At 39.1% G+C, this 26,479-nt stretch overlaps 1 protein-coding gene and 1 pseudogene across 1 annotated transcript in view; both read left to right on the top strand.

The window, feature by feature from the left end:
- Positions 1–9,720: 9,720 nt before the first annotated feature.
- LOC121930174 lies at positions 9,721–9,871 on the top strand (annotated as a pseudogene).
- A 12,713-nt stretch (positions 9,872–22,584) lies between these two features.
- The window catches only part of LOC121929099 (orofacial cleft 1 candidate gene 1 protein homolog), a 62,654-nt gene continuing 58,759 nt past the window's right edge, over positions 22,585–26,479 (top strand). Inside the window, exon 1 of the mRNA XM_042464417.1 lies at positions 22,585–22,631. Coding sequence (XP_042320351.1) covers positions 22,620–22,631 — 12 coding nt within the window. The 5' untranslated portion in view covers positions 22,585–22,619. The remainder of the gene's footprint in view (positions 22,632–26,479) is intronic.

The raw sequence follows: 26,479 nt of genomic DNA, 5'->3' as shown, positions 1-26,479 counted from the left end.
TTCTGAACCCAAGTCATCAGGCTGGCTATCTTTTTCTGTCTTGGAGGTGCCATATTTTGGTTGTCGTATGATGGACATGGTCCTGATGGCCATCCTAGGTAAGATTCTCTTTTGGCCAGCCTTTGGGCCTGTGTTCAGATGAAGCTGTCAAACTTGCATTCTCCAGTTCACTTTTGGTCCTGGATGGATGCCATATGGCAGGCATTATTTTATGAGAAATTGCCAAGTGTCTCATTGTTTACATGTTTTACATTCATGAATGGGTGTAAAATATTCATATCTTCACCTAGAAAGGCCCTTGTCAGGCAGAGGCTACTTGTAGTCTGTATGTATTCAGTTATCTCAGTATTCCTACTGACCACTATTATAGTGGAAAGAAATTTGATCTGAGAGAATCTGTGACCTTGCCCACAAAAACACTGGGGCTTTAAGTACTCATGATTCATTTTGAAGAATATGTAGCAGTTTGGAGTTATTTTCACAACAGTGTATAAACTAGGAATGGGTGAGAACTGATAATTTTATTTGATTTATTTGTGTGTGTGTGTGTTTTAAAAAAAACAACAACCCAGAATTCTCAGGATCCTTCATGAAATGATAGGGAAAAAAACCCCTAAGGTCTTTGTTTTTTAAAGAATGAGATAAGAAAGCAAAATTTGCAGATTTAAGAGTATTTTTAAGTACTCTCTTCTTAAAAGTCTGAAATTGAATCTTTGTCTGTCCAAACATGATTGGATAGACATCCCAGTTTAGTATATTCCAGGAAAATGTTCAGGTTTTGCATATACGTTTTCCATCATTACAAAGACAGTTGTGGTTAGTGCTAATCTGAGCAGGGGTGTGTTATATGTTAGTGTTAAATTGGTTACACGTGCTAGTAAGGGGTTATTTAAATTGCAGACTTGCATAAGAAGCCATAGCTTATCAGATCAGCCCTGGTGACTCCCTCATTAATGCACCCACCCACACTTTAGTCATCTTCCTTGTGAACTGGGCATCCTTCAGTATCCTAATGTTCATCATTGTGACTGATAGCTGAACTGGTTAACTTCCAAAAATGATTCATCCTCTGGTATCTCTTGGGACTATCAAAGGTGGTATCTTCTTCTATGCTAATTTTCTCTGTTCTCCCTACTTAAATCATTACAGGAGCAGACAGATTTGTGATCCACCTAGTTTGTTGCTGATGTTAATGGAGTATGAACTGCAGAAAACTTTCAGGACTGGTGACTGTGTGAAACAAAGGAGAATAGAGATCTGTTTGCTATTTTAGTAATAGAAATTGCCAATTTTATATACGAAGGCCCCAACCTATTACCACCTCCTTTTTAGTCCTTGCCCCTGCAGCTGTTAAGCTTGAAAGAAAACTCTTTTGGTGCAACTGGGATTTTTTTTAAAGCCTAAAAACTAGATGGGGAAATGTTTGAGGTATCTGCAGCATACAAGGAAAAAAGAGTTAATTCTGCACTACTTAAACACAACAGCTGGAGTAATCAGGGCCCTTTCACACGACACAGTTATAGTGCTATTATTCCATTATAGCAAACAGACAAAAACAAAGTTTGGAGACCACTGTTCTAGAAGGAACACATAATGAAATTTAGTGAGTTTAAAGCTCAAGGAACTGAACGATCAGTGTCCAAGTATTTTACTCCCAGGGAATCATTTCTCATATCCAGTACTAATTATGAAAGACAGCTTTCCAGATGGTAAAATGCTTTCTCCTTCATTATCTTTAATCCACCTCCTTCACACCATTTCATACAGACTACTGAAATTCTAACACGCACACCTCTTGTGGAAAGGAGGGACACTCTTGCCACACCGATAAATGCAGTACCTGTCCAATCTACTTTTCTAAAATTGGTAATAATCTGCTCTGGTGACTGTGTTGTCCAAAGGTTGTTAAATACTTAGATCAGATTTGAAGTCTGGATTGTAAAATATGAAAGTATGTAATGGAATATAGAGATAAGACTGGAAATGGTAAAAAGGGGGTGTTGTTCTTGTGTTTTTGTTCAAGCTGTGATTCCCTATGACAATCCCAAGGTGAATTTGTCACAGAGTTTTCTGGAGCTAAAAGAGTGTGATTCACACAAGGTCACCAAGTGGTCCACAGCTGACTGGGGGAACAAACCATGAGCCCCAGAGTCATAGTTGAGCACTCAAGTCCTATACCACACTAGTTCTCAAAAAAGGTGTAAGCCACCTTATTTCATTTTAAGCAGTCAGGGGATACATGGAGCAAAAACATTCCTATATTCCAAATGGTCAGGCATGTTATGCCAAAAATTACGGATATAACGATGAGAATTTGGAATTGGTCAACACCAACAACATGTTTTTTTTCCTTTGTGCAACAGAGATTAGATCTCAGGCACCCCATATCAGAGAATGTAACATTGTTGGGCAAAGATATAGTATGTTGGGGCAATAGGGGTTATCCACGGTGGAAGGAATGCTATTTTGGGGGCAATGGGGACTCACAAGTGTAAATGAAAGTTGTTTATATGAGCCATTGAAAGTTCTCTTAGATCTTGTGACAGAAATGCTCACACATACATGAAATATATTGAGGTCTTTTTTTGAGGAGGGAAGAAATGAGAACCAAACATGCATTTAGAAAAAATCCCTTCAACTGTCAGATTGGAAGTGAAATGCATGTACATTAATTACTATTTTTCTGTAAGAGGGAAATAATAATAATAATAATAATAATAATAATAATAATAATAATAATAATAGGATTTATGTATATGCTGCCCAATCACTGGGAATTCGGGCGGCTTACAACAGAGGGGATAATAGACGGTTCCCTGCCCTCAGGCTTACAATCTAAAAATGCAGGATGTTCTATCCCAACTAGAATAATGGAGGGCCTGAGAGTGCAGTTGCTATGAGCATACCAACTGAACGCTGGGCCACCCTTGTCATAGATACAAGAAGTTATCATGGTGCACTCTAGGTGACACAAGAAGCAATGATTTAGGGGCACATCTGATAATACTATACAGTCAGGACTGCAACCCCACTCCTCACTGTTTGTTGTCCTCAGACCCATAGGGTAGAGGCAAAGAGAAAACCTTGCCAAGGTGATTGGGATAGGACTGACTGCTCATCTACTTCAGTACATGTCAGACTGATAAGGATAATTGGGCATGGTATGACAAAATTTTCCAAAATGCTGGCTTTCATTTTTATGAAGATTACACATAATACCTTGGGGATGGAACAGAAATTTGCATTAACAATTGATTTTTAATGGAAGGTAACTGGTTTAAAGGAAGGTAACATGCAAGCCCTCAGTCTGATTTCTTTTTCTTTTCAGAATTATGTGCAAAGAAATACGCACAACTCAAAATCTGTATATTTGACAAATCTTCAGTCAGGAACACCGATAATCTAAGTGAAGGAATACATACATTAGGGAAAATGTGTACCAAAATGCATTTCAATCTCCTTGCAAAGAAAACAAGTGGTCTCAAAATGCCAAAAGTGGGTAGTGTGAGAGAGATTTAAGAGGTTTTTTCATCCCAAATAATCACAGATGTTTAGGAGGGTTAAAAGGTACAGAGGTTGCACAACCTGTGCTACTGTGATACCATTCCTTTGTTGAAACTGCCGTGGAAGGTAAACATATGGTTTCATAGAATCCTAGGCAGAAGGGCAAGCACACAGACAGGTGAGTCATATCCTGCCTTACTACATCTGTGGTCTATGGACAACTGCACATCATGATGAGTAGGATGAGACAGGTTATCACTGACCTAAATTGAACAGCATATTGTACTATTCTTGTATTATGTAGCTGCTAACAAGGACAAAGATAACCACAGAAAGAAAGCTATACATGAGGGTATTAGCAACAGGAATACAATTGAGGCAAAACAATAATAAAAGATAGAATACTTTAGCCTAAATTTGTTAATGCCAACTAGAGTAGGCTCACTGAATCAATAGAAAAGTGATAAATTAACAATCATGTTCCATTAGAAACTGGATCCAAACATAGCCATGCTTATATTTATTTTTTTAATTAACTATTATTATGCTGCCTTTCTCCTAAAATAAATCCTAGGCAGTTCACAATAGATGCTTAAAAACAGTACAGTTTTTTTTAAAGAAGTAAAAAAAAACACCTTAATATAATACAAATATAAAATCGTTGACAACATACAGCTTGAGTCTCCCTTATCTGAAATGCTTGGGATCAGAATGGTTTTGGATTTCAGAGTTTTTCAAGTTTTGGAATATCTGCAAATATGCAATGAGAAATCTTGGAGATGGGACCCAAATGAAAACAGTGGCGGGGTATAGACCGCCGCTTTGCGGCGGTCTGCCGCCGCCGCCAGTAGGTCCGCGGGGGAGCCGGAGCCTTCACACGGCCCGACTCCCACGCGGACCGAAAAAGAAGCTCCAAAATGGAGCTTCTTTTTCCGTCGCGTTTGCGACGTAGTGAGGCGCCAGGGGCGCGCTCGCTACGTCACAAGCGGCACGACGCGTACGGACGCTCAGCGTCCGATATGCAAAGATGGCGCCGGCCATGTAGAAGGGCTGGCGCCATCTTGTATGGACGGAGTCCGTACTAGGCCCAGGGGCGTCTATAAGAGACGCCCCTTTTTTAAAATGGGACGTCCTCCGGACGTCCCAAATGGCGGTGCAGAAAGCACCATGAAATTCATTTATGTTTCATATATACCTTACACACATAGCCTAAAGGTAATTTTATATACTATATTTTAAATACTTTTGTGTGTGAAACAAAGTTTGTGTACACCAAACCATCAGAAATCAAAGGTGTCACTATCTCAGCTACCCATGTGGATAATTTTGAATTTTGATACATTTTGATTCTGGAATTCTGGATATGGGAGACACAACCTATACTAAGTAAACCATTAATAAAAACAAAAGCGAAAAGAAGATACATTATACAAATAGAATAAATTATGTTTCATAGATGTCAATGAATCTACTCTAAGCATGTCTAAATCCAAACAAATGATGTTTCACAAATTTAGCTTTTAGTTTTAATCCTATTTGATAACCAGCTTATATTAAAGAGGAACATCAAACATGATAGAACTGCATTTCCAGCATTATAAGTCTTATATGAGACAATAAAATGTAACAGCCTTTTAAAGAATGATGCTTGGAACAAAATGCAACATTACGTGAGGGAACAGTACTGATAATAGACAGAAAAGTGCATGTGTGTGTGTGTATTACTGACCAGAAGAATTTTATTAGCCCACATCAGCAATGGGGCTCCATTCACCTATTAGTGAAGCCTACAAAATTAAGGTGTGTGTGTGGGGGGGGGGGGGGGCATTGTTCATACTTTCCAGAAACCCGAAGCAATGTATGTTGCTGGCTGGGGGATTCTGGGAACTGTAGTCCATAAAGCAGCATTTCCAGGTTTTGCCAATGAACACACCATATTGAATCCAAGGACTTCTGAATCAACATGCTTTCAGCCAGTTTGAACGTGGTAAGGCTATTACAACTTCTTCAAGAAACTCTGGAATTCTAATTATGGAAGGACCCTGACAATGGTTTGTTAGTAATTCTTGTCTCATTTTTGGAAATAAAATGTTTAAAAGCTTCTTTGAGCTGGGGTGGGAAAGCCAAGGCAGCTACGCTATTTTATTTTTAATATTATTTTGTAATGATGTAATTAAGATTTAAGATTCATCTGTACTATAGAAATAATGCAGTTTGAGAACTTCAACTGCTGTGGCTCCATCCTACAGAATCTTAGGATTTTTGGTTTTGTGAGGCACCCACATGCTTTGGTAGAGAAGACAAAAGACTTTGTAAAAGTACACATTGTATAGGCTGGAGCTACAACACTTAAAGTGGTGTCAAACTACATTATTTCTAGAGTGTAGATGCACACAGACTCCTTATTTAACATGGATTTTATTTCAACTATCTTGCTTTCTTGGGACAACCTGGAAGTATTGTATAGTGTCTGTGGATTGAAACTCAGTTCTCCTTTGCATACAATTTCAAATGCCCTTGTGGTGTCTGCAAACTTGAAAATATTGTGCTGTGTCCCTGAATTCAAATTCTCTTCTCCTCTGCACCCACTTTCAAGTGCCCTTGTGCTATCGGCAGACATTTAGTAACTTTCTGCACCTGTAGTTCTGCTGTCTTGGGGCACTGAGATAGGTTTTCTTCACTCTGGTTGGCATGTTAAGTGTGCCCCAGAGCTGAGTGCCTGAAAGTGTGAAGGCAGCAAATGCTTTTAACAGCACCATCTGATTTGTCTGCGTCAAGCTCTGAAGCATAAGTGGCAGTGTGAATTGTGAATTTAAGTAATTCCTCCATGCCAGGATATTTAACTAGCCTGTATCTATTGCTTCAGTGTTCAAGAAAGCTCTTTTTAAATTGATGAGCAAGGCATGAGATGTAAATCTCACATCAAGATTTATATAATTATGTGATATATGTTGTTCAAAGCAGCTGGAGTCTCTTATCTGTACAGCTGGGCCTGTAAATCAGTGACCCTTGGTGCTCTAGCAAAAAATATATACATATGAATACTGGTATGTTAATGTTTCTAGATATAAATATTTTTGCATCAAAATTCCAAAATTTACAAGAGACACATTTTCTGTATTTTGGCATAGTTAAAAGCATTTTGTATTTGAAAGATTAATATTAACCTAGCTAGTGACCTTGTATTGAAAACAATGCTTTCTGAATTGAGGTCCTGTTATTGAATATACAGTATACATTGTTTTTGTGTGCCTTCAAGTCTTTTCTGACTTATGGTGACCCTAAGATGACCCTGTTGTGGGGTCCCTGTTATTTTCTTGGCAGAACTTATTCAAAGGAGGTTTGCCATTACCTTTCAGTGAGATTGAGAGAGGGTGAGTTGCACAAGGTAACTGAGTGGTTTTTCATAATGGATTTCCATGGTTGAGTGGAATTCAGACCTTGGTCTCCCAGAATCCTAGTCCAACACTCAGAACACTAAGCCACACTGTCTTTTTGAAGACTGGGATATCTATCATATGTTAGTTTTATAGGGATTGACCCAATCAACAATTGCTAATATGTAGTGGAAACCAGGAGGGTGGCCTTCCATGAATGTCCCGTTTGCATGTTGGAAAATAAATTTGCATTAATGTAGGATTTATTCAAATCATGGACTGCAAGACTATTAACAAAAGTGTGTGTTTATCTTTTAGTTTCTCATTACTGGGTGGAAACTAAAAGCATCTAATTCATAATTCTCCATTCTCTTTTGTAAACAAGTAAATGCATGGTCCCAATCCACAAAAAAAGGGGAAAAAGAAGAAGACACAAGAGACTGCAGCAACTATAGGACCATAACATTGTTCTCCCACACAAGCAAAATTATGCTCAACATTCTGCAACATAGGCTCCAACCATACATGGAGAGAGAAATCCCAGAGGTCCCAACAGAGTTCAGGAAAGAAAGAGGCACTAGGAACCACATTGCAAACATACGGGCTAATGGAGCACACCAAGGAATTTCAAAAGAAAATTAGCATGTGTTTTACAGACTATAGCAAAGCTTTTGACTGCATAGATCATGAAAGGCTATGGAACACCCTTAAAGACATGGGATTTCCAACATATCTGATAGTCCTGATGAGGAATCTGTATTCAGGACAAGAGGCTACTGTCAGAATAGAACACAGAGAAACAGAATGGTTCCTAAATTGGCAAAGGGGTCAGACAAGGCTGCATCCTATTATCCTACCTATTCAACTTGTATGCAGAACATATTGTAAGAAAAGTAGGCTTGGTCACAGAAGGAGGAGTGAAAATAGGAGGAAGGAATATCGACAATCTGAGATATGCTGATGACACCATAATACTAGCAGAAAGCCTCACAGACATCGAACAGCTACTAAGGAAGATTGAAGAAGAAAGTGCAAAGGCAGGCTTAGTATTGAATATAAAGAAAACAAAAATAACGACCATGGAGAACTTACATAAATTCAAACTAGACAATGATGAAACAGAAATAGCAAAAGGGTTCTCATATCTGGGATCATACATTGATAGGAATAGGGGCTGCAGCCAGGAAATCAGAAGAAAATTAACAATGGGGAGGGCAGCTATGAAAGAACTAGAAAAGATCCTAAAATGCAAAGACATACAACTTAGCAAAAAACTTAGGCCTGTTACAGACTGCCAAAATAAAGCTGCTTCGGGTCTCTTTGGAGGTATGCTGTTTAAATGATGCATGCATCCTAAGAACCCAGAAGCTGCACCAAAGCTGCACTCCAATGCTTAGGAATGGAGTGTGGCTTTGGTGCGACCTCCGGACTCTTAGGACCCAGGCATCATTTAAATAGCATACCTCCAAAGAGACTCGAAGCAGCTTTATTTTGGTAGTCTGTAACAGGAATCATACATGCTCTTGTATTCCCTATTAACATGTATGGATGTGAGAAGTGGGCGGTTAAGAAAATAGGGAGAAAATCAAAGAGTGCTGAGGATTCCATGTCAACCAAAAGGACAAACAAATGGGTCCTAGAGCAAATCAAGTCAAGATGACAAAGCAAAGGTGGTGGGAAGTAGAAAGAAAGGAAGGCCACATGCTAGATGGATGGACTCAATTAAAGAGATCACAAGTACAAGTTTGAAGGTGTTGGGTAGAGCAGAGGAGGACAGGGGGTCTTGGAGATGTCTCAGCAGGGTCACCATGGGTTGAGATTGATGCAAAAGCAGTTAACAGCCCCCCCCCCAAGTAAATTAATTCATTTGAAAAATGGACAAGAACAATCTTTAGTCAATGTGGAAAAGCATAAGGAAATTTTTAACAAAAAATGCATACACCAGGAAAGTGCAATTTGACATAATTTTATATCCTGACATAAGCTTTTTGCTGATCCAACATGAGTTTTCTTATATTATTCTGAAAGAATTACTCAAATGGTCCAGTTGAAACCAGTGGCTGAGATCCAGTTTAATGTTACGTTCAGCCATGGCCAGAGCAAGAGTACAGTCCACAGAGCTGGATGGAAGTGACATCCCCCTCCCTTTCCGCATAAAGTATAAGCTCCTGCTGTCCACGTTTATAGCCCTCTATGGGCTGGCCCCTCCTTACTTATCAGACCTTCTTTCTCCTCACCTTCCCACCAGGACCCTCCGTTCTGGTAGTCAAGGTCTACTGTCTCAGCCCAGGATTTCCTCTGCCCCATCCCGGATTCGCCCCTTTTCACTTGCTGCCCCTCACTCCTGGAACCTTCTTCCCCCACAAGCAAGAGCCATCACTTCTTTAACCAGCTTCAAAACAGAGTTGAAAACCATCCTGTTCAGAGAAGCCTTTCCAGGCATTGCATAATTGTCGCTTACTATTTGATGTTCTTTTGGTGCCTGTTTATCAAACCATTTCCTGTATTGCTATGTACAGTATATGCATTATCCTACTTGAGAGTATTTATTTTCCCTGGAAAATGATTAACCATCCATTATGAAGCCAATCCCTCCCTCCAGTCCATCTGCCTTGGTCCAGGCCTCGGAGGTAGAGAGGAACTGCTGGATCTCTTACCCTCTCCCTCCACCACTCCCTTCTCCTTCTGTGTCATGTCTTTTTAGATTGTAAGCCCGAGGGCAGGGATCCATCTAACTAAAAAGATTGCATGTACAGCGCTGTGTAAATTTACAGCGCTTCATAAATAAAGGTTAATAATAATAATAATAATAATAATAATAATAATAATACTCTGGCATCTGTGGAACTGGCAGGGGAGATGCCATGAACACGAAGATGGCTTTCCCAGGGTGAGGCTCATACATTGCATTCCGGGTGTGCTGATCCCTGTGATTTCCCCAAATACAGGAAACTTGACTGCATAATCTGTGGCTGGGCTTTATGGCCTGCTTGACTTATGGTATAACAGTGCCAGATCGTGAGAGTTGCTCTCAGAAGAAAATATTAGATACCTTCCTACATGAACTTTAAAAAAAAACCCACAACTCACACAACCATGGGTTACACAGGTATAGTACCAGTATTGGATTCTGGGCAATGGTTCCAAATTTTGGTTAACTGCGTCTCTCGTTGTGCCCTCATTTTTGGGGAGACAGTTTCTTGTCATAAATATACAAATGCAGCAGTAACTCATCATAGTTTAGTGTCTTTTTAAAGAAATGGAAATATGTGGCCTCTTAGAGAGGGTCAGGCAATGGTTTTCTACTCGTCCCCCCCCCCCCACACAACTTGTAGTAATGTATTTTATCTAAAATTTTATGTAGTAAAGTATTTTATCTAACATTCTTTTATGCATCTTACAGATGCATAAAAGAAGCATAAGAAGGGTGCATGAAAGGAGAAGGAAGAAAAGGGTGCAAATCCATTGTCTTTCTCAGCTTTCAGGTCACCTTTAAGGGAAATCAAATTTTTAAGAAAGTGACTAACCTGAGCTTTCAGCTAAACCTAGAGGCAAATCAGTAACTTGATACTGAAATGTCATTCTGTTGCGTGCTCAAGAGAGTGAAGTGAATAATAGGAGAGAATTAATCCACCCACCCTCAGTCAGGCATCCATCTGGAATGCAATATTCCAGTTGCTACCTATTAAGATTTTGTTAAGGAAGACTACATCACCGGGCTAGGAATTTCAAGGGCATTTTAAGCTACCTGTACAATATTTTGTGTTTAAAAATTTACTTACACTTTTCTTGGGATTATGCTGCAGGAAACTATCTGAGAATGGGCAAGATGTAACAGAAAGGTTGCTAAACCTTATTAAAATAAATGTGGCAAGCAGTTATTTGAATGCTTGGATTCCAAGAGACTAGGCTATGAGGAGCATATTGGGGGAGCCAAAAAGTATTTTTTCCAGCCAATTTTTTTGTGAGGAGCCTTGATGGAGGCTTGGGGCAGGGGTGTCATTGGATGGAATTTCTGGACCTTTCTACACTAGAATTAGATCACATGTTTTCTTTATTTATGTCACTCGAACATTCATTTTAATTTAGATGATGGAAGTAGAACATTTTTGTTGAGCTTTCGTTTTTCAGAGCACCCATCTAAATTTGCCATTGCTTTTTAATATTTAGTTTTTAATTGATTATCCTTCATACTGTGCACTCCTCCAGAGTTTGTCCTCGGTACACAGGTGGCAAAAAATGTATTAAACTTGTAATATTTTTGCGGGGGAGGGTGCATCACAGTTTAAACGCATAGTTTCTTATATTTTTAAATACAAAAAATGGGGGTTAAGTGGTCTGAAAATTTCCTACAAATAGATTTATTTGTCTCTAACTGCTAATAATTTTATAAACATTTTCTTTTTTAAAAAAACTTACTACAGCACTTGGCATGTCAAGAAGCCCTTGGACACTGGAAACAATTTGTGGAGATGTCCTGAACAATGTTAGGAATTATTTTTTAAACCTATAATTCCCATGTCTTCCCTGGGGTTTAAAGTAATGCTAATAATGCAAATATTTTAATTAGCTGAGTTAGCACTGATTGATTAATTTTTAAAACATTAGTTGGCAGGGGAAGGCTATTGGATTTGCAGAGAATGGCATAGAAGTTATCACCTTTGATCAACCTCCCAAAAAGACACGCAGGCCAACAGTAATATGTGTGTGTGCGTGGGGCAAGTTTTCAGGCCTAAAGGGCCTGACATTCTAGAAGTGTTATGAATTATTTTAGGGCTATACAAAGCAATCAGTTTTCCATCTTATTCCATTTCATACCAGGACTAATTTTCTTAGTTTTCATTCTTCTTATTGCTTACCAATCCTAGCCTTTCAGTTGTTTCCCAGTTATTTATTTATTTTTTGCTCTAAAACTTTCTCTGTATCTTCCCTACTCCCAAGACAGCCATGATGCAACAAGCAAATTAGCCTCTCCAGCCACAGACTCATGTGATTAATATCTTCTAGACATAATTCTTCTTCTCCATAGGCCTCCCTGTCTTGCTGAATGTGTTAGAGGAAGAGACACACGCTTTGATGAACTCTCATGTTTTAACCACAACTAACTCATGAAAGCATATGATTACATTCAGCAATTTAGTGAACTGGCCAACCTCAGTAGAAGAATTAAGTGAGTTAATAACTAGTTATTTCCAAGCTCTAGTTTTGAGGTGCTCAGCCTGTTTTTATAGAATGCTTTCCCAAACCTGTTCTCACTACCGTTATTACTAAGAATAACCCTAGATGCTGTGGCTGCATATTACCTCAAGAAGATTTTATAGCTGTAGAAAAACCTTCATGTATGCTTGTCTGCCACTTTTGCTCTTCCCATTAAATGTCCCCCTAGTAAGCTTCTGGACAATATCAGGAATTCTCTGATACATCATTTGAAAACTATTTTTCTACAATTCTGTTATTAAATTCAAACATTTAATAAAAAAATAAAGACAGAACAAAAATTGAACCAAAAGTCTGATTTTAATTGTAGTGGTTGCAAATGATTTTGAGTTGCCAGGATTATCTAGGCAAAAAGAAGAATAAAGAAAATTCATATCAGGATTATCTTGAGTATTCTTTCTGTCCCTCTTGGGGGAAACCCAATGATACTGCTGGCTTCAAATTATCCCATAAACATTCATAATACTGAATAAAATCAACAATTCTCTTCTTCCTTTTATGAACAATAATATCATATTCCTTCCCATTTTATTTCACCAAACACACCTGACAGTTCCATTTTCATTTCTTCTAAAGATGCTTTTTTCATATTACCTTGAATGTGTGAGCTATGAATTCTTTGTGTAGAAAAAGTCTACCCAACTGACATGCTTATTTGAGGTCATGGCTGTATCCTATTATCTCTAGACCTCTTTTGTGTAGCAAAAGTTGAATAATTTGTCAGACCAGTCATTTAGTTTTCTAACATGCAGTTAGAATGGACCACATCTATGTGTATTCTTAGCTCTATTGAATCTTCTGGAATTTCTCTTGTATGTAACCCTTTTTTTTTTGTTTACACTATTGAACACTAAATTAAATATTTTCCCCAGCCAGTTTTCAATTATATGTGATGTTACAGGTATTTAGAACAGTGATAATACTGGTAATGCTCACTTTGAGATCCAGAGGTCTTTCCAAGCCCTGTCTGGAGATGCTTGGACAGTTTCCATGACAATAGGCACTCTATTTTAGTGCTACATTGTGTCTTGCCAGTGTAGTTCTCCCCAAAAAAATGTTAAAATGTTCATCAGCTAACAGAGCTCAACAAAGTCATAACAGTTATCTCAAAATGTTGCCATCAGTGTACATATGCAATGTTGGGCTGGAGTTTTGAGAGGGTGCCCATATTTTGTTATGTCCTTCGCTTGGTCAGGTTTCACTATTTCCATGTGTATTTGCTTTGGGATACACATCCTGTAGGCTGTATTTCAGAGAAAGGAACTGGCAAAACCACTCTAAATATGGAGTCGAAGGCTTTCATAGCCAGTATCCATCATTTTTTGTGGATTTTTCGGACTATCTGGCCATGTTCTAGAAGAATTTCTTCCTGATGTTTCGCCAGCATCTGTGGCTGGCAACTTCAGAGACTGCTCCCTTCCAGGCAAGCATTCTCTGAAGATGCCAGCCACAGATGCTGGCAAATGTCAGGAAGAAACCTATCTAGAACATGGCCACATAGCCCAAAACCCCCACAAAAAACCACTCTAGTCTTTGCATTAGAAAAACTTATGAAATTCATGAGGTTGCCATAAGTCACTAGGCAACTTGAGGGTACACACACAAACATATAGTGTCTGTATTATTGAAGAGGAGTATCCTCTATTTTCAGTTAGTTTATCATGCTTGGAAAAGGCAAAATCCAGTGAAACCACTGGTACCCAGAGAAGTCATTGGTTAATTTCAGTTATGCCCTGGATGACTCTAATATTTTATGTTTCCTTTGAGCAAGAATGAATGGAAATAACTGCAGTAAGATGCTTTTTTATATGTATCCAGGCCTTCCCATTTAATTATTAAAATATAAAAAGTTGTGGTTTTTTTTAAAGGAAATTGGCTACAGTAACAATGTATGAAATTGCCAAATGCTTTTTTGTGGTTCTAATCAGTATCCTGCAAAAGCTGCCATAGAAGCAAGTGGACCTGCCCTAAAAGCCATGTTTTTTCAGGGCATAACATTTCTCCAGAGCTTGGAAAAGCTACTTTTGGATGATAACTCCCAGAATCCCCCAGCCTTACCATGCTGGCATGGGAAGCTTGGAAACTGTCATCAAAAAAAGTAACTTTCCACATCTCTGTATCTCTTTATACATACTGCAGGACCTCTGCTATTTCCCTTTCCTGGCCAGTTAGTGTATGGCAGCAGGCAAATGCAAGCTCATTGCAATGAGTGTATTGATATATACAGTCAATGTCAATGAGGATATAGAGTAAAATAACTGGGAGTAATGAGAATGTATAAACAAATAGTCTATGTTCTTTCATACTGACACATATATGACACTAATCCTGGAGCCAATGCCAGAGGCAAGTGGAGTATGTTATGAACTACTTGAGGTATTCCTTCTGGGACTACTCATATGGTATGATTTCTGTCTCATTGCTTTCAGACAGACTTCACTGATCTATTACCAACAGCAGCAGTATTTGTGGAGGTAGATATGTAAAGGAAACCAATTCTGAAGATTTGGGATTAAAGTTTTTCAACTAAGATTTCTTTTTTCACCACTAATATATTTATTTCATTACACAAAGAATTTTTTTATTACAAACTTCATGAAGAATTCTCCAGCATAGAATCTGATAAGGCATACATCTAATGCATGCATTAGTATTGTGGCAGATCTGTTATATACAGGATAAATAGTATATTGCTACCCTCATTTTAAACACAGGTTGTAAAATCTGTGATTTCTAAGCCACTATGCAAAAACAGGTTGAAGCCTTAAGAAGCACTGAGGATGACATTTCCCTTTGGATTCTGTAGTGTTTCATTTTTTTCAGATAATTATAATTGTTATTATCATTGTAAACGCAATGTAAAAGATAGTATATTAGTATCCTGCAATGTTCTGTATGTATGTGGCAAATATATATCAGTTAAAAAACAACAACAACACAGTTCCTTTCCCCATTTGACTGTAATAACTCTGCACTGCACCCACAATATTTTCCACTCTTAGATGTGGGTCTAACTTCATAGTTCCAGATATGCAGCAGAATCACTAGTAGCCTTAGGCAAGTCACCATTTCTCAGTCTTGGTCCCTCATCTTTTAAATTGCATTGAGAATGATCTGTAAAGAAAACGAGCAAAGTAAAACCCCCAAAATGTTGTCTAGTAGAAATACACAAAAATGTTTCTTTCCACATTTCCTATTAACAGCAGTAGAAAATACACTCGGTTCCCTTTCTAATTCCCTTTGCAATTGTGCCATTGTACTAATTCCATCTGTGACTGACAATGTTTCCTAATAAATGAATTAGATCTGTGACTAATGTACATCTTCTAGTACAGCTTGAGGAAAAATTTGGTACATTTCAGTGAGAGCAAAAGATAACACAATGTACAATTTCAGATTTAAATTTTTTCTGGACTTACTACTAACGTGCATGCTTTGCATACTTCTCCTTTTTGTCAAGTTTAATACATGCACCTAGTTTAAATGCTCCTTTTAAAACACATTCTTAGTGGTTAAGAAATCAAACCACTGGCTAAGGGATGGATTTGAAAATCCAAGGTTTGTATCTACCTTGAGCTATGAACACACAAGGAGGCCTCTCTCACTCTCTCTAATAATATCTGTAATAATACTGATGGGAACTTCTGCGGTTGTTAAATCAATACTGCAGGAATAGAAATAACCTGGTCAAGGAAGGCACATCCAAACAGACTGAAAGGTCCCAGATTTTGTTCCTGTTCCTTCTACTTTTATACAGGGTTAGAATAAACTGACCTGGAGAGCTGGTATAAAAGTCTCCGATCGGAGCAGGAGCTGACAGAAAATATTCTGGGATAAATGAAACATGCATGGATCTCTAATGTAGCACAGGAAGGAACAGGAACAAAATCTGGAACTTTCTGTTCTTTTTGATCAGTATGGATCTATCTTGAATCTGTTTCTTCCTATCCTCTCCCGTCTGAGCCCCATCTATACCCGAGAAGTCTATCCAGAAGTGTGGAGGGAATAACTCAGCATTATAGGTTATCTAGTGGAAGGAGGAATTACCAGAAATTGATTGCTTGAAGCTTTGTTTCATTTGTGCTCCCCCCACTCATATTGAGTTCATACCTTCATTAAAACAATTCAGAGACAACGATCTGTGCAAGCTTTTCACCATTCTTGATATAATCACTTATCCCTGGAGGATGGTTGAGTCTTTGGGTGCCATCTACAATATAGAAATAATGCAATTTGACACCACTGCCATGGCTTCATCCTGCATAATCTTGGGATTTCTAGTTTGGTGAAACACCAGTATTGTTTTACAGAGAAGGCAAAAGACACTGTAAAACTACAAATTCCAGGATTCCATAGGATGGAGCCACAGCAGTTCAAGTTGTGTCAAACTGCATTATTTCTAGAGTGTAGATGCACCTACTGCTTTGTGATGTTGCTTAGAATCATAAAATCATAGAGTTGGAAGAGACCACAAGGACCATCCAGTCCAACCCCCTGCCATGCAGGAAATCTCAATCAAAGCATCCCCGACAGATGGCCATCCAGCCTCTGCTTAAAGACCTCCAAAGAAGGAGACTCCACTACACTCCGAGGGAGTTTGTTCCACTGTCGAACAGCCCTTACTGTCAGGAAGTTCCTCCTAATGTTGAGGTGGAATCTCTTTTCCTGAAGCTTGCATCCATTGCTCCAGGTCCTAGTCTCTTGAGCAGCAGAAAACAAGCTTGCTCCCTCCTCAATATGACATCCCTTCAAGTATTTAAACATCGCTATCATATCACCTCTTAACCTTCTCTTCTCTAGACCAAACATCCCCAGCTCCCTGAGTCTTTCCTCATAGGGCATGGTTTCCAGACCCTTCACCATTTTAGTCGCCCTCCTTTGGACATGCTCCAGTTTCTCAATATCCTTTTTGAATTGTGGTGCCCATAAAACAACTATTTTGATGTTTTGCAAAATTGAAAAACTATATCTAAATTATTGACCATTTGGTTCATCTTTACTATTTGAATTTTTAAACACCCACCAGAAAAACAATCTACTCATTTCTACATATCATACCTGAGCAGTATAGACTTTTGCATTGTATCACAGCTCTGAAAGAACAAGGCTGGTTCCTGCTATTTATGACAGCATACAAAGGGAGTCTCAAGGAGGCTGTTAGGTTATTATTCACAAAGTGATATCCTGCCAATACTTTTCAGCAGGAAGTTTTACACACAAGAGCTTCTTTCTCTTAAATAGTTGTTCATGCCTTTCTGTTTGTAGTTCCACGTTTATGCAAAGAAAGTGAATGGACTAGAAAAAGTCACCTATTTATAATTTTATATAAATAAATATTCATACAGTAGAATAAATATTTTATTTTATATGCTATTCTGTATTTTTTATAAACCACATAGGGATTTTAAAATGAGAAACATAATATACCGTACATATTTTAACTAAACTTTAAAAAGAGGAATGGGATAGCATTAATTGTAGCTCATTTGTAATCACTTGGATAAATTTTCTCCTTTTTTATATATAGCTAGCAAAATGTCTTTCTTTACTAGCAGTCAGATGGAAAAAGATATCCTGCAGTCTTCACCATCATCAGTATTCTCACTATCCTCTATACAGTTATCCTTGACCATTTACCATAGTGGTGGAGGCTACTGAAAAATGGAGGTGCTGTCTGCACAGACCAGATAAATTGTCCTTCTCTTGGAAGAGAATCCAGATCCATGGGTCCAAACTCCAGTTTTGGTGTGAACAGTCTGGACAATATCTGGCCAGTTTAGTACTGACCAAGGGTATACTCCCATCCTTATAACAGATTAAATTAACCCACCTTTTGCTCTGGATCTTCCCCAATGATCCAGAGTCCTCTGTTGTGACATCAGGTGGCTGTTTACAGCTTAAATCACTGTGCTGCCTGGTGTGGCCACTGTCATGTTGAGTTACTTGATCTACTGTCAGAACAAGGTGCCCAGCCTCAACCACATGGCTGGCATCTTGTTGAGACCTCAGAACAAGTAACATGCTGTGGTAGCAAATGCTCCAGGCAGCACAGTGGGATGTCTGTGCCAACAGCCACCTTCCATTGCAATGGGAGTGCAAAATAATGGGGGGATGTTGGGGCAGTTCTGGGTCCAGAATACTCTAGGATGCTTCCAGAGCACCATTGTGCATGGTTATCAAAGAATTTGTCTGGCAAATTATTCTTTTTAGCAAAATCATAAAGAGATGGACCTAGTTTAGCATTAAAGTCACCCAATACAATTATTGTGGACTGAGGATACAGAATTATTAGTTCTTCCATTTGAACTTCAAGAGAAGTCCACAAACTGGTGTTACAGAAGGGGGATGTAATGGGAGGGATACATACAACTACCATTATAACTACAAAATCTTTAAGGGAACATCAGTATATGAGCATCCTATAAGTAGTGGAAGTGATCCTCTTGGACTACTAGAGGTTCCAGTAATTGAGATGCAATCACCAACATGTCAAGTAATGGATGAACAGGCACCAATACTGATGTGTGAGCAGGGGGTCAGCCCTAATGCATTGTCTCTGAAGCAAAAACAGAAACACTGTAGTTACTACACCACTTAGATCTTCAAGAATAACAGTATCTAGTCCAAACCAGCTGGAAAATGTTAGCCCTGAGAAACAGCTTCAAGAACAGAAACAGTCCTCCACTAAGTACCCTTTAGTTATAGAAGAGATGGCAGTAATACACCAGGCCTGTTCACCGGACAAGATCTCAGGAAATCATGGTTGGATTGAAAGAAAAGTACAACAACAACAACAACAAAGGATGCTCCCAGAGTATTCTGGCCCATGCAGACATCATCAGAGTCCAATATCATCTGAAGGGCAACACTTCCTCATCCCTGCCATACACTTTCACAGCCATTTCATGGGATTCACCAGTCTTAGCTGTTTTGTAGTCCATTGGAATTTTGTCTGAATGAGACAGAATGTAAGTCTGATCAAATTGCAGTTAGTGCCCTGGTTTAAATGATGAAATGATTGCATATTTTCTCAACCTGCAATTTTTAACATATTAAATCACTTCTTCTCTATAGGAATTTACCACTAACCATACATAAAAGACCAGTTCAGATTTTTTTTTGGGGGGGGGGGGGCATGCAGGTCTAGTCTGTATTATTTAGGAAATAAATTCAGCATTTGTATACTTCGGTACTCTATTGAAGCCCCCTGGTGATCCATAAAAATACAAGAGCAGGAACCCACTCTTAATGTTCTAAATGCCATTTCACAAATGCTACTTTAAAGAAGTTGTGCTGCACAAAACCTAGGATTTTAATGGTTTCTTTGACCTGGAACTTTCGGTTGCTTTGAAAAACTCTATGTGTCTGATTATTTCTCCTTGTTATGGTTCTACTATGTAACCTTTTACCCATCAATAGATAAGTAATAAATCTGACAACTTTTCATAGATATATTTTGTGTAATTGATAGTGGACAGGGGATGTCAAGGCAAGCAAAACTGTTTGTTATTTTACTGCAAACATACTTTATATCAGATGGAGCAGAATTAGTGTGGGTTTTCTAGAGGAATTCACTTGAGGGTTCCAAACTGGATTGGGGCATCATCAGGACTGAGGGCCAAAGTTGCTTGTTTTCTTCAAAATGACATAGTGAAGTAGTCTAAGAGTGTAGGGTTTTTTTTTTTAATCCAAAGGGCACAGATAATCTGGTTACTTGATATGTCTCATTTAAGTCAATATTAGGCCTGCATGGTGCTTTCCATGGCTAAAACTGGTTGATTATATTTCCAAATCAAACTAGGTAGAGGCCAGTTAAATCCAATGTGCAAACCTTTTCTGAGACTAACTGCACACCCAGAAACCTTTCCAAAACACATTTTTTATTGAAAACAAGAGCATACTTCCTCCTACCCCAAAACGTGTTTGGAAAGCTTTTGGAGGCACTTTTAACTTCTAAAAGTGCTTCCTGGTACTATTCTTGCACTGAAGTTGGTGTGGGAATCACACAGCCCTATATATTTTGTTGGACTTCACTCCGAAGGGCCCTAACCAGCAAAGCCAATTGTGAAGAATGCTAGTTCAAGAGCATCTGAAAGGCTGAATGATCCTGCAAGAAAATAGAGAGGAGAAAGTTCATTTTCCCTGCTCCCAGCAATTTTAGTTGCTGGGTGTGGCTCTTGGGGAGCCCACAAAAATGGACATGGAGGCCCCATGTAGACTGTGAGTTGTGTGCAGCAAAGTTGGCCCTCTGTATCAGTGGATTCTGCATCCATGGATTCCACCATCCATGACTTAAAATATTCAAAAACAAACAAAATTCAAAAAACCAAACTTTGTTTTTTCCATTCCATACATATTACTATGTATATAACGGGACTTGAGCATTGAGCATCCATAGATTTTGTCATGGGGGGGAGGGAGATACTGGAACCAAACCCCAGAAGGTACCAAGGGACCACTGTACAGCCCTACTGTAGAAGGGTACTTCTAGAGCAGTGGTTCCCAACCTTCCTAATGCAGTGACCCTTTAATACAGTTCCTCATGTTGTGGTGACCCAAACCCATGAAATTATTTTCATTGCTACTTCATAACTGTAATTAAATAGGTGTTTTCCAATGGTCTTAGGCAACCCCCATGAAAGGGTCATTCGACCCCCAAAGGGGTCCCGACCCACAGGTTGGGAACCACTGTTCTAGAGCATTGTATTGTGATTTAGGTAAGGCAAAAAGGATTATTTTGAGGCCTTTCTGTTTGATGAACATGCACACATACATGCTCACACACACACACACACACACACACACACAGAGAGAGAGAGAGAGAGAGAGAGAGAGAGAGAGAGAGAGGTTCCAGGGTCCTGCATGGATACAAAAATCTGTGAATTCTCAAGTCCTATTTAAATAACAATAATAAAGTGGCCAACAAGCTAAGCAAGAGCCAGCTTGTGTGTCAGTGAGTTGTGAACAACCCCCTGCCAATTCCTCTATCAGTTGCTCTGACAACAGCAGGCACTGTGAAGCCAACGGAGAATTAGCAAGGACCATGCACCCACATTTCTGGCTCTCCCTTAGTGAGGCAGCTCCTTCAGCCAGATTTGTGGCTGGTTGAATTCATGGATAGGGACCCTATGGCTATGGAGGGCAAACTGTATATACACACATACACCTTCACGTTCATTTGGATCCTAATGAAAGCACGGCAGGGGCCAGCTATAGCAAGATATGAGCACCTGACAGCCAAACCATCACATTTTGGCATACCCTCCAACTGTCCCGGTTTGGCAGAGAGAATCCTGGTTAATCTTCTATCATCCCATTTTTTCAACTGCTTTTAAAATGTTCCAGTTTCTCTGTCCTCCTCCCACTTCCCCCCTTGTCCTCAACTTACTTCAGTTGCTGCAAACAGAGGTAAAAAGGCAAAGTAGTTTGCACTCCATTAACTCACCAGAAGGAAAGGAAAGAAGATGAGGGGGGCAGAGTCTTTGCAGGAGGCTCAGGCTGAAACCTCTGCTAGTCTCTGTGTTACTTGTCATTAATAACCTTTGAGGTCTTAAGCACACTCTGATGTTGCTTGGTCACACATGACCTGATTTTCAGTTGTGAAATGTTGGAAGGGTATGGTTTGGGCTATGCAGTCTCTTACTCTAAGCATACACAATCATTATATGACGGGCCGGAGTTATGCTGTTGTTCGAAGACTTCTGGGTAACCACTTGATTCCCACCCCATGTAACACCCTATGACTGCGATAGTGGCTCTATGAACTAGAAACAGTGTGCAGTTTTAGACACAAGTATAGGCTGAGATGTTCAAGGGGAGGTGGGTTTTTTTTGTATCTCTCCACTCTCCTGGCCTTTGAAGATCAGAAGCATGCTGTTTCTCATGCCAAATCATAAATGGTTGAACAACAACAACAACAACAACAACAAAATGCTCAATTTGAAAAGCAGTTTGCTTTGTGGCATGATGTGGGACAGATTTTCTAGAAATACAAGCCCAGAGCACTAGCTTGTGTGATCCTTTGGATCCTAGCCTACATACTTACACAACACTCACTGCACAAATAACATATGCTGAAAACTCCTCTTCTAATGGTAATGTAGTTGGATGCTACTTGCTGTGGCTGTCAAGGCTGTCACATATTCTTTTGTATTTCTCACAGTGTCAACTTTTCCTTTTAGATATTTTTTTGTGTTTTTCATTTAGATATTTCTCTTCTTGATGCAGGCCCACCACTCACCCACCCATAGAATGAACTAATGATACTAACTCAATATTAAGGCTGTATTAAGGCTGCATGAGAGAAAGGCAATCCCTCCCATCTCTTATCACTCCTGCCTTTGGCAATATCTTTCTCAAGTATTCTCTGAAAACAGAACTGCTTAACTTAAATTAGGACAAGGTCAAATATGTGCAAGCGGAATGATCTTTTATTTATCTAGGCTTTTCTGGTTTTTTTCTGTTGTAGGCAGAAGCATTTCTTTGTTTCCTGTTTGCACATCTCCGAATAGGAAGACAAGCATGAATAGGGAGGTAAGCGATTACTTTTAGAGGGGAAATTTAAGATAATGTTTTTTTCCTTCATAATATTATTCATACGCGTGACAGAGAGGAAGCAGGCAGGCAGGCACTTTCCCCTTTTTTTCTGCTACTGAGAAGTGAAGGGGATGATTAACGAGAGTTGTAGACAATGTAGTAGTAATAGAGAGAGGAGGTCCCACAGAAGTTAAACAAAAGTGCCTTCAAGAATTTAGAGTATTCCCAGGGATCTATAGTAGAACCTCATTGTGCCTGTCTGCTGTTTCTATTTTTGATTAGATTTATAAACACAGCACCACATATTTTCATGTGGTTTTGTAGCCCAGGGGCAGAATGAGATTGACTGCACTGAAACTGTGAGGCTTGTGAATTTCGGGCAAGGGACAGAGTGAAATAAGTAGTGTAATTGTTTTTGTGGAGTGACCGTGGGACCTCCTCTGTTCTGAATTACACATGGTTCAACCCTTTGACCTAACCAGCCTCAGCAGTGCCTGGTAGATCTCCTAAAGCTGTGCTGAAAGGTCCTATCAGTGACATGTTGGAACATTATCTGTCATGTGAGATGTGTGCCAACAACCATATTAAACTACATTAATTACTACCGAGGCCCACGTTTGTGACAGTCTCAGCTTCATTCAACCCATCGTCATGTTGCTTATTGTTTGAAACGGAAATACAAATGGGCAGTTCATTGAATCAAAATATAATGAAAGCATTCTGTTTTAAATTATACTTTTAAAATATTTATTTATTTACTAAAACCCTATATCCTGTCCCTCTAGCGGTCCACTCAAGGAGGCTAGTATATTCATATCAGTTATCCCATTTTCTTTTTAAAATTACTGATCTGATATTTTTTTCTTTTTTTAAAAAAAAGCAAAATGTATATATAAAACAAAAAGATGCTTGTCTTTTAAATGGGAAAAGTATACACTTCTGCAATGAATATGTTAAATCATTTTCACTGTTTATTTGATGAAGCATTTTATTTTATTTTATTTTTCAGATAAAAAAAATCATTTCTCCTTCCTCCTTCTAGGCCAGGAGAGCTTGTTTAAAAACAATTTAGAATGTAATGTACGTGTGTATATATATATATATATATATATATATATATATATGTATGGTAACATATATGTGTACATGTTATATATGCATTGAAACCTATTAACAGTGCCTTTTTATCACCTAAATATTGTTTAAAACAGTGCTTCCTAAACTTTCTGATAGGAGGGACTGACATTGCCCCCCTCCATATGCCAGGAATCAGTGCCATATTTGTGTCTCCTTGAATACAGTTGTTTCTTTCTTCATGGAAATTCTCCAGGGACTAGCAGATAATACCTTGTGAACCAGCACCAGTTTGGGGACTACCACTTTTCAGCAGCATTGCACTGAATAACCTAGATTAAGTATACTGAATGAAAACAACTTGTATTGGGTTTAGGTGAAGAAGACAGCTTGGATTGGGTTTCAGTGTAGAAGACATTTGGACCTGCAATTCTATGATAGTGTCAGTGTTCAGGAATATATTGCAGAGCAGGAATTTAGATCCCATTGAAATTGTTTTGGCATATACATAGTATATTCTGTATATCTTTTCTAGAGCCTTTGTTCAGTTTGTGCACACACTGTATACAACATATGGGGCCATCAATGGCTATTTAGAATTTTGCCTTACCTCTTTGGCCATAGAAGTGTTTTCTAGAAGCTATTTTTAAAGCTTTGGTGCTAGCTACCAAAACAACAATAGGACTACAGTTGCCTTCCTGTCATATTTAGCAGTGAATAATTCATTTTGCGTAAATGCAGACGGGTGTAGATTGCAATATGGGTGTTGTTCCTTAAATAGAGGGAGCAATAAGCCAGAGACATTGGAAGGTGCTCGCTCTGTATGCATAAAGGAAAGTCTAAACAGGGCTGGACTGTTGTGAAAGACCAAGCACTTCAGCTGGATTGACTCACAGAAGGAAGATTCCTGTACATTAGAATAAAATTCCATCCATACTTCTCCAGGAAAGGGGGGGGGGGGCGGATACAGGAAACCAGGCTCTGTTTTATGTTTAAAAACTAATGCTCTCACTGAAGTGAATGAAAGCAGAAGCCAGGGTACCTGTTCCTGTTTGCCATCATTACACTCCTTCGAGCATTTCAAGCATTGTTAGGCCCCTGGAATCCTATCAGATTGACAATACATTTCCTGCTCCTGCTACTCTTTGGGCTGTATCCAGACAGATCCCAAAGGTGGGGTGGAGTGGGGTGGGGATGAAGTGGAAGAATACTCAGCAGACGAATCTGCTGAGCTAGCTTGCTGCATGTTTGAAACCGCTGTTCACTTTAAGAACACCTAATTTATTTTCATGAAGGAGACACAACATGCCAGCCTGTGTCTCAATCTAAGGTATGCATTTCCTAAAAGGAACTAAAACTCTGTCATTCCAAAGGCTCTCTTCTTTTTGACTTCCAGCCTGTGCAGGGACTGCTGTCTGGAAGTGGTAACTTTAACTTTAACTCTAAGCTGGCTGATGAGGTCTGTCTGTGTGATCTTCCCTAAGCAGATAAGGGTAGGGAGACAGCTCAGAGCACAGCTTGTTTACAGCGGGACAGGAGAAAACAGGGAGACACAAATGCAGGCTGACGGTTTCATGAAGCACAATTGGTTGATCACAGATTAAATCTGACTGCCCTGAACTGAGCGATGATCCGTACAGTATGCAAAATTCACTTTCTTGCTGGTCTGTGCCCACCAGCCTCGCAGCAGCTTTCACAGAACCCCTGAGCCATGGCTTTGAGTGGAACCAGAACTGAACATGGCTTTGTTGTACCCAATTCCTTCTGACAACAATCACATTCTTTTAAAAACTTCATAGGTTTTACTTGTCACTGGTTATAAATGAGGGTTTTTTGTTGCCGCTGCTGCTGCAGCTGCTGCTGTTGCAATTCTGCCTTTTCACACACAGGCTTTTATTACTGTGTTCTAGAATTAGTCTGCAAAAGCATCAGAAATATAAGATCCCCAGAAGGAAAATATATTTTAGTCATTTTCTTCACTATTTAAACCAAGAAGATATTGGCTCATCCTTCCAAAGGATTTGATTGTTCCTTAAAAATAATAATAATACCCAAACTCATCATCAAATTAGGTAAGGACTTAACACAGTAAGTGGGAAAGATGTCTTACTGTCCCTTTTAAAATATGCACTGTTAATTTAAAGGATAGAAAATGGAAATCATCATTCACAGTAATATTACATTTTTCCCACTTGGAAATGATGCCATCATACAGCTGAGACAGCCCACAGAAACCCTCCTTCCATTAATCATAGAAAAAGGCAAATGCTTAAAACAGTTGAATCACAAGAAGAGACCAAAATGCTATCAATCGATTACCACATGCTTGTAATACTATAAGCTCTCACTTCCTTTTTCCTTGTCCTTCCAAAATACCTGTCGACTTATGGTGACCCTATGAATTTCATAGGGATTTTTAGGCAAGGAATCTTCAGATATGGTTTAGCCAGTTCCTTCCTCTGCAATCTAGCCAACAGAACCTCATTTTCATTGGCAGTCCACCGTCCAAGTACTAACTAGGGCTGATCCTACTTAGCTTCCAAAATCAGATGGGGTCTGGTGCCTTTAGGCCCCTTACCCACATGCAAATAAAACCACAACCTAAGCTTCATCGTACCAAAATCTAGCCACTGGAAAGGATTTAGATCAATGGCAATAATCCATGCTCGGGTTTTTGAAAACAAACAAACAAATACCCAGAGTTAGTACCTATGTGACCTGGGCTATAGCCCCTCCCTCTGAGCAGATGTGGAGTGGTTGACTGTTTAATC

This window comes from Sceloporus undulatus, chromosome 4 (genome assembly GCF_019175285.1).
Source record: "Sceloporus undulatus isolate JIND9_A2432 ecotype Alabama chromosome 4, SceUnd_v1.1, whole genome shotgun sequence".
Lineage (NCBI taxonomy): Eukaryota > Metazoa > Chordata > Lepidosauria > Squamata > Phrynosomatidae > Sceloporus > Sceloporus undulatus.
This window is presented reverse-complemented; position numbering and strand designations above follow the sequence as displayed.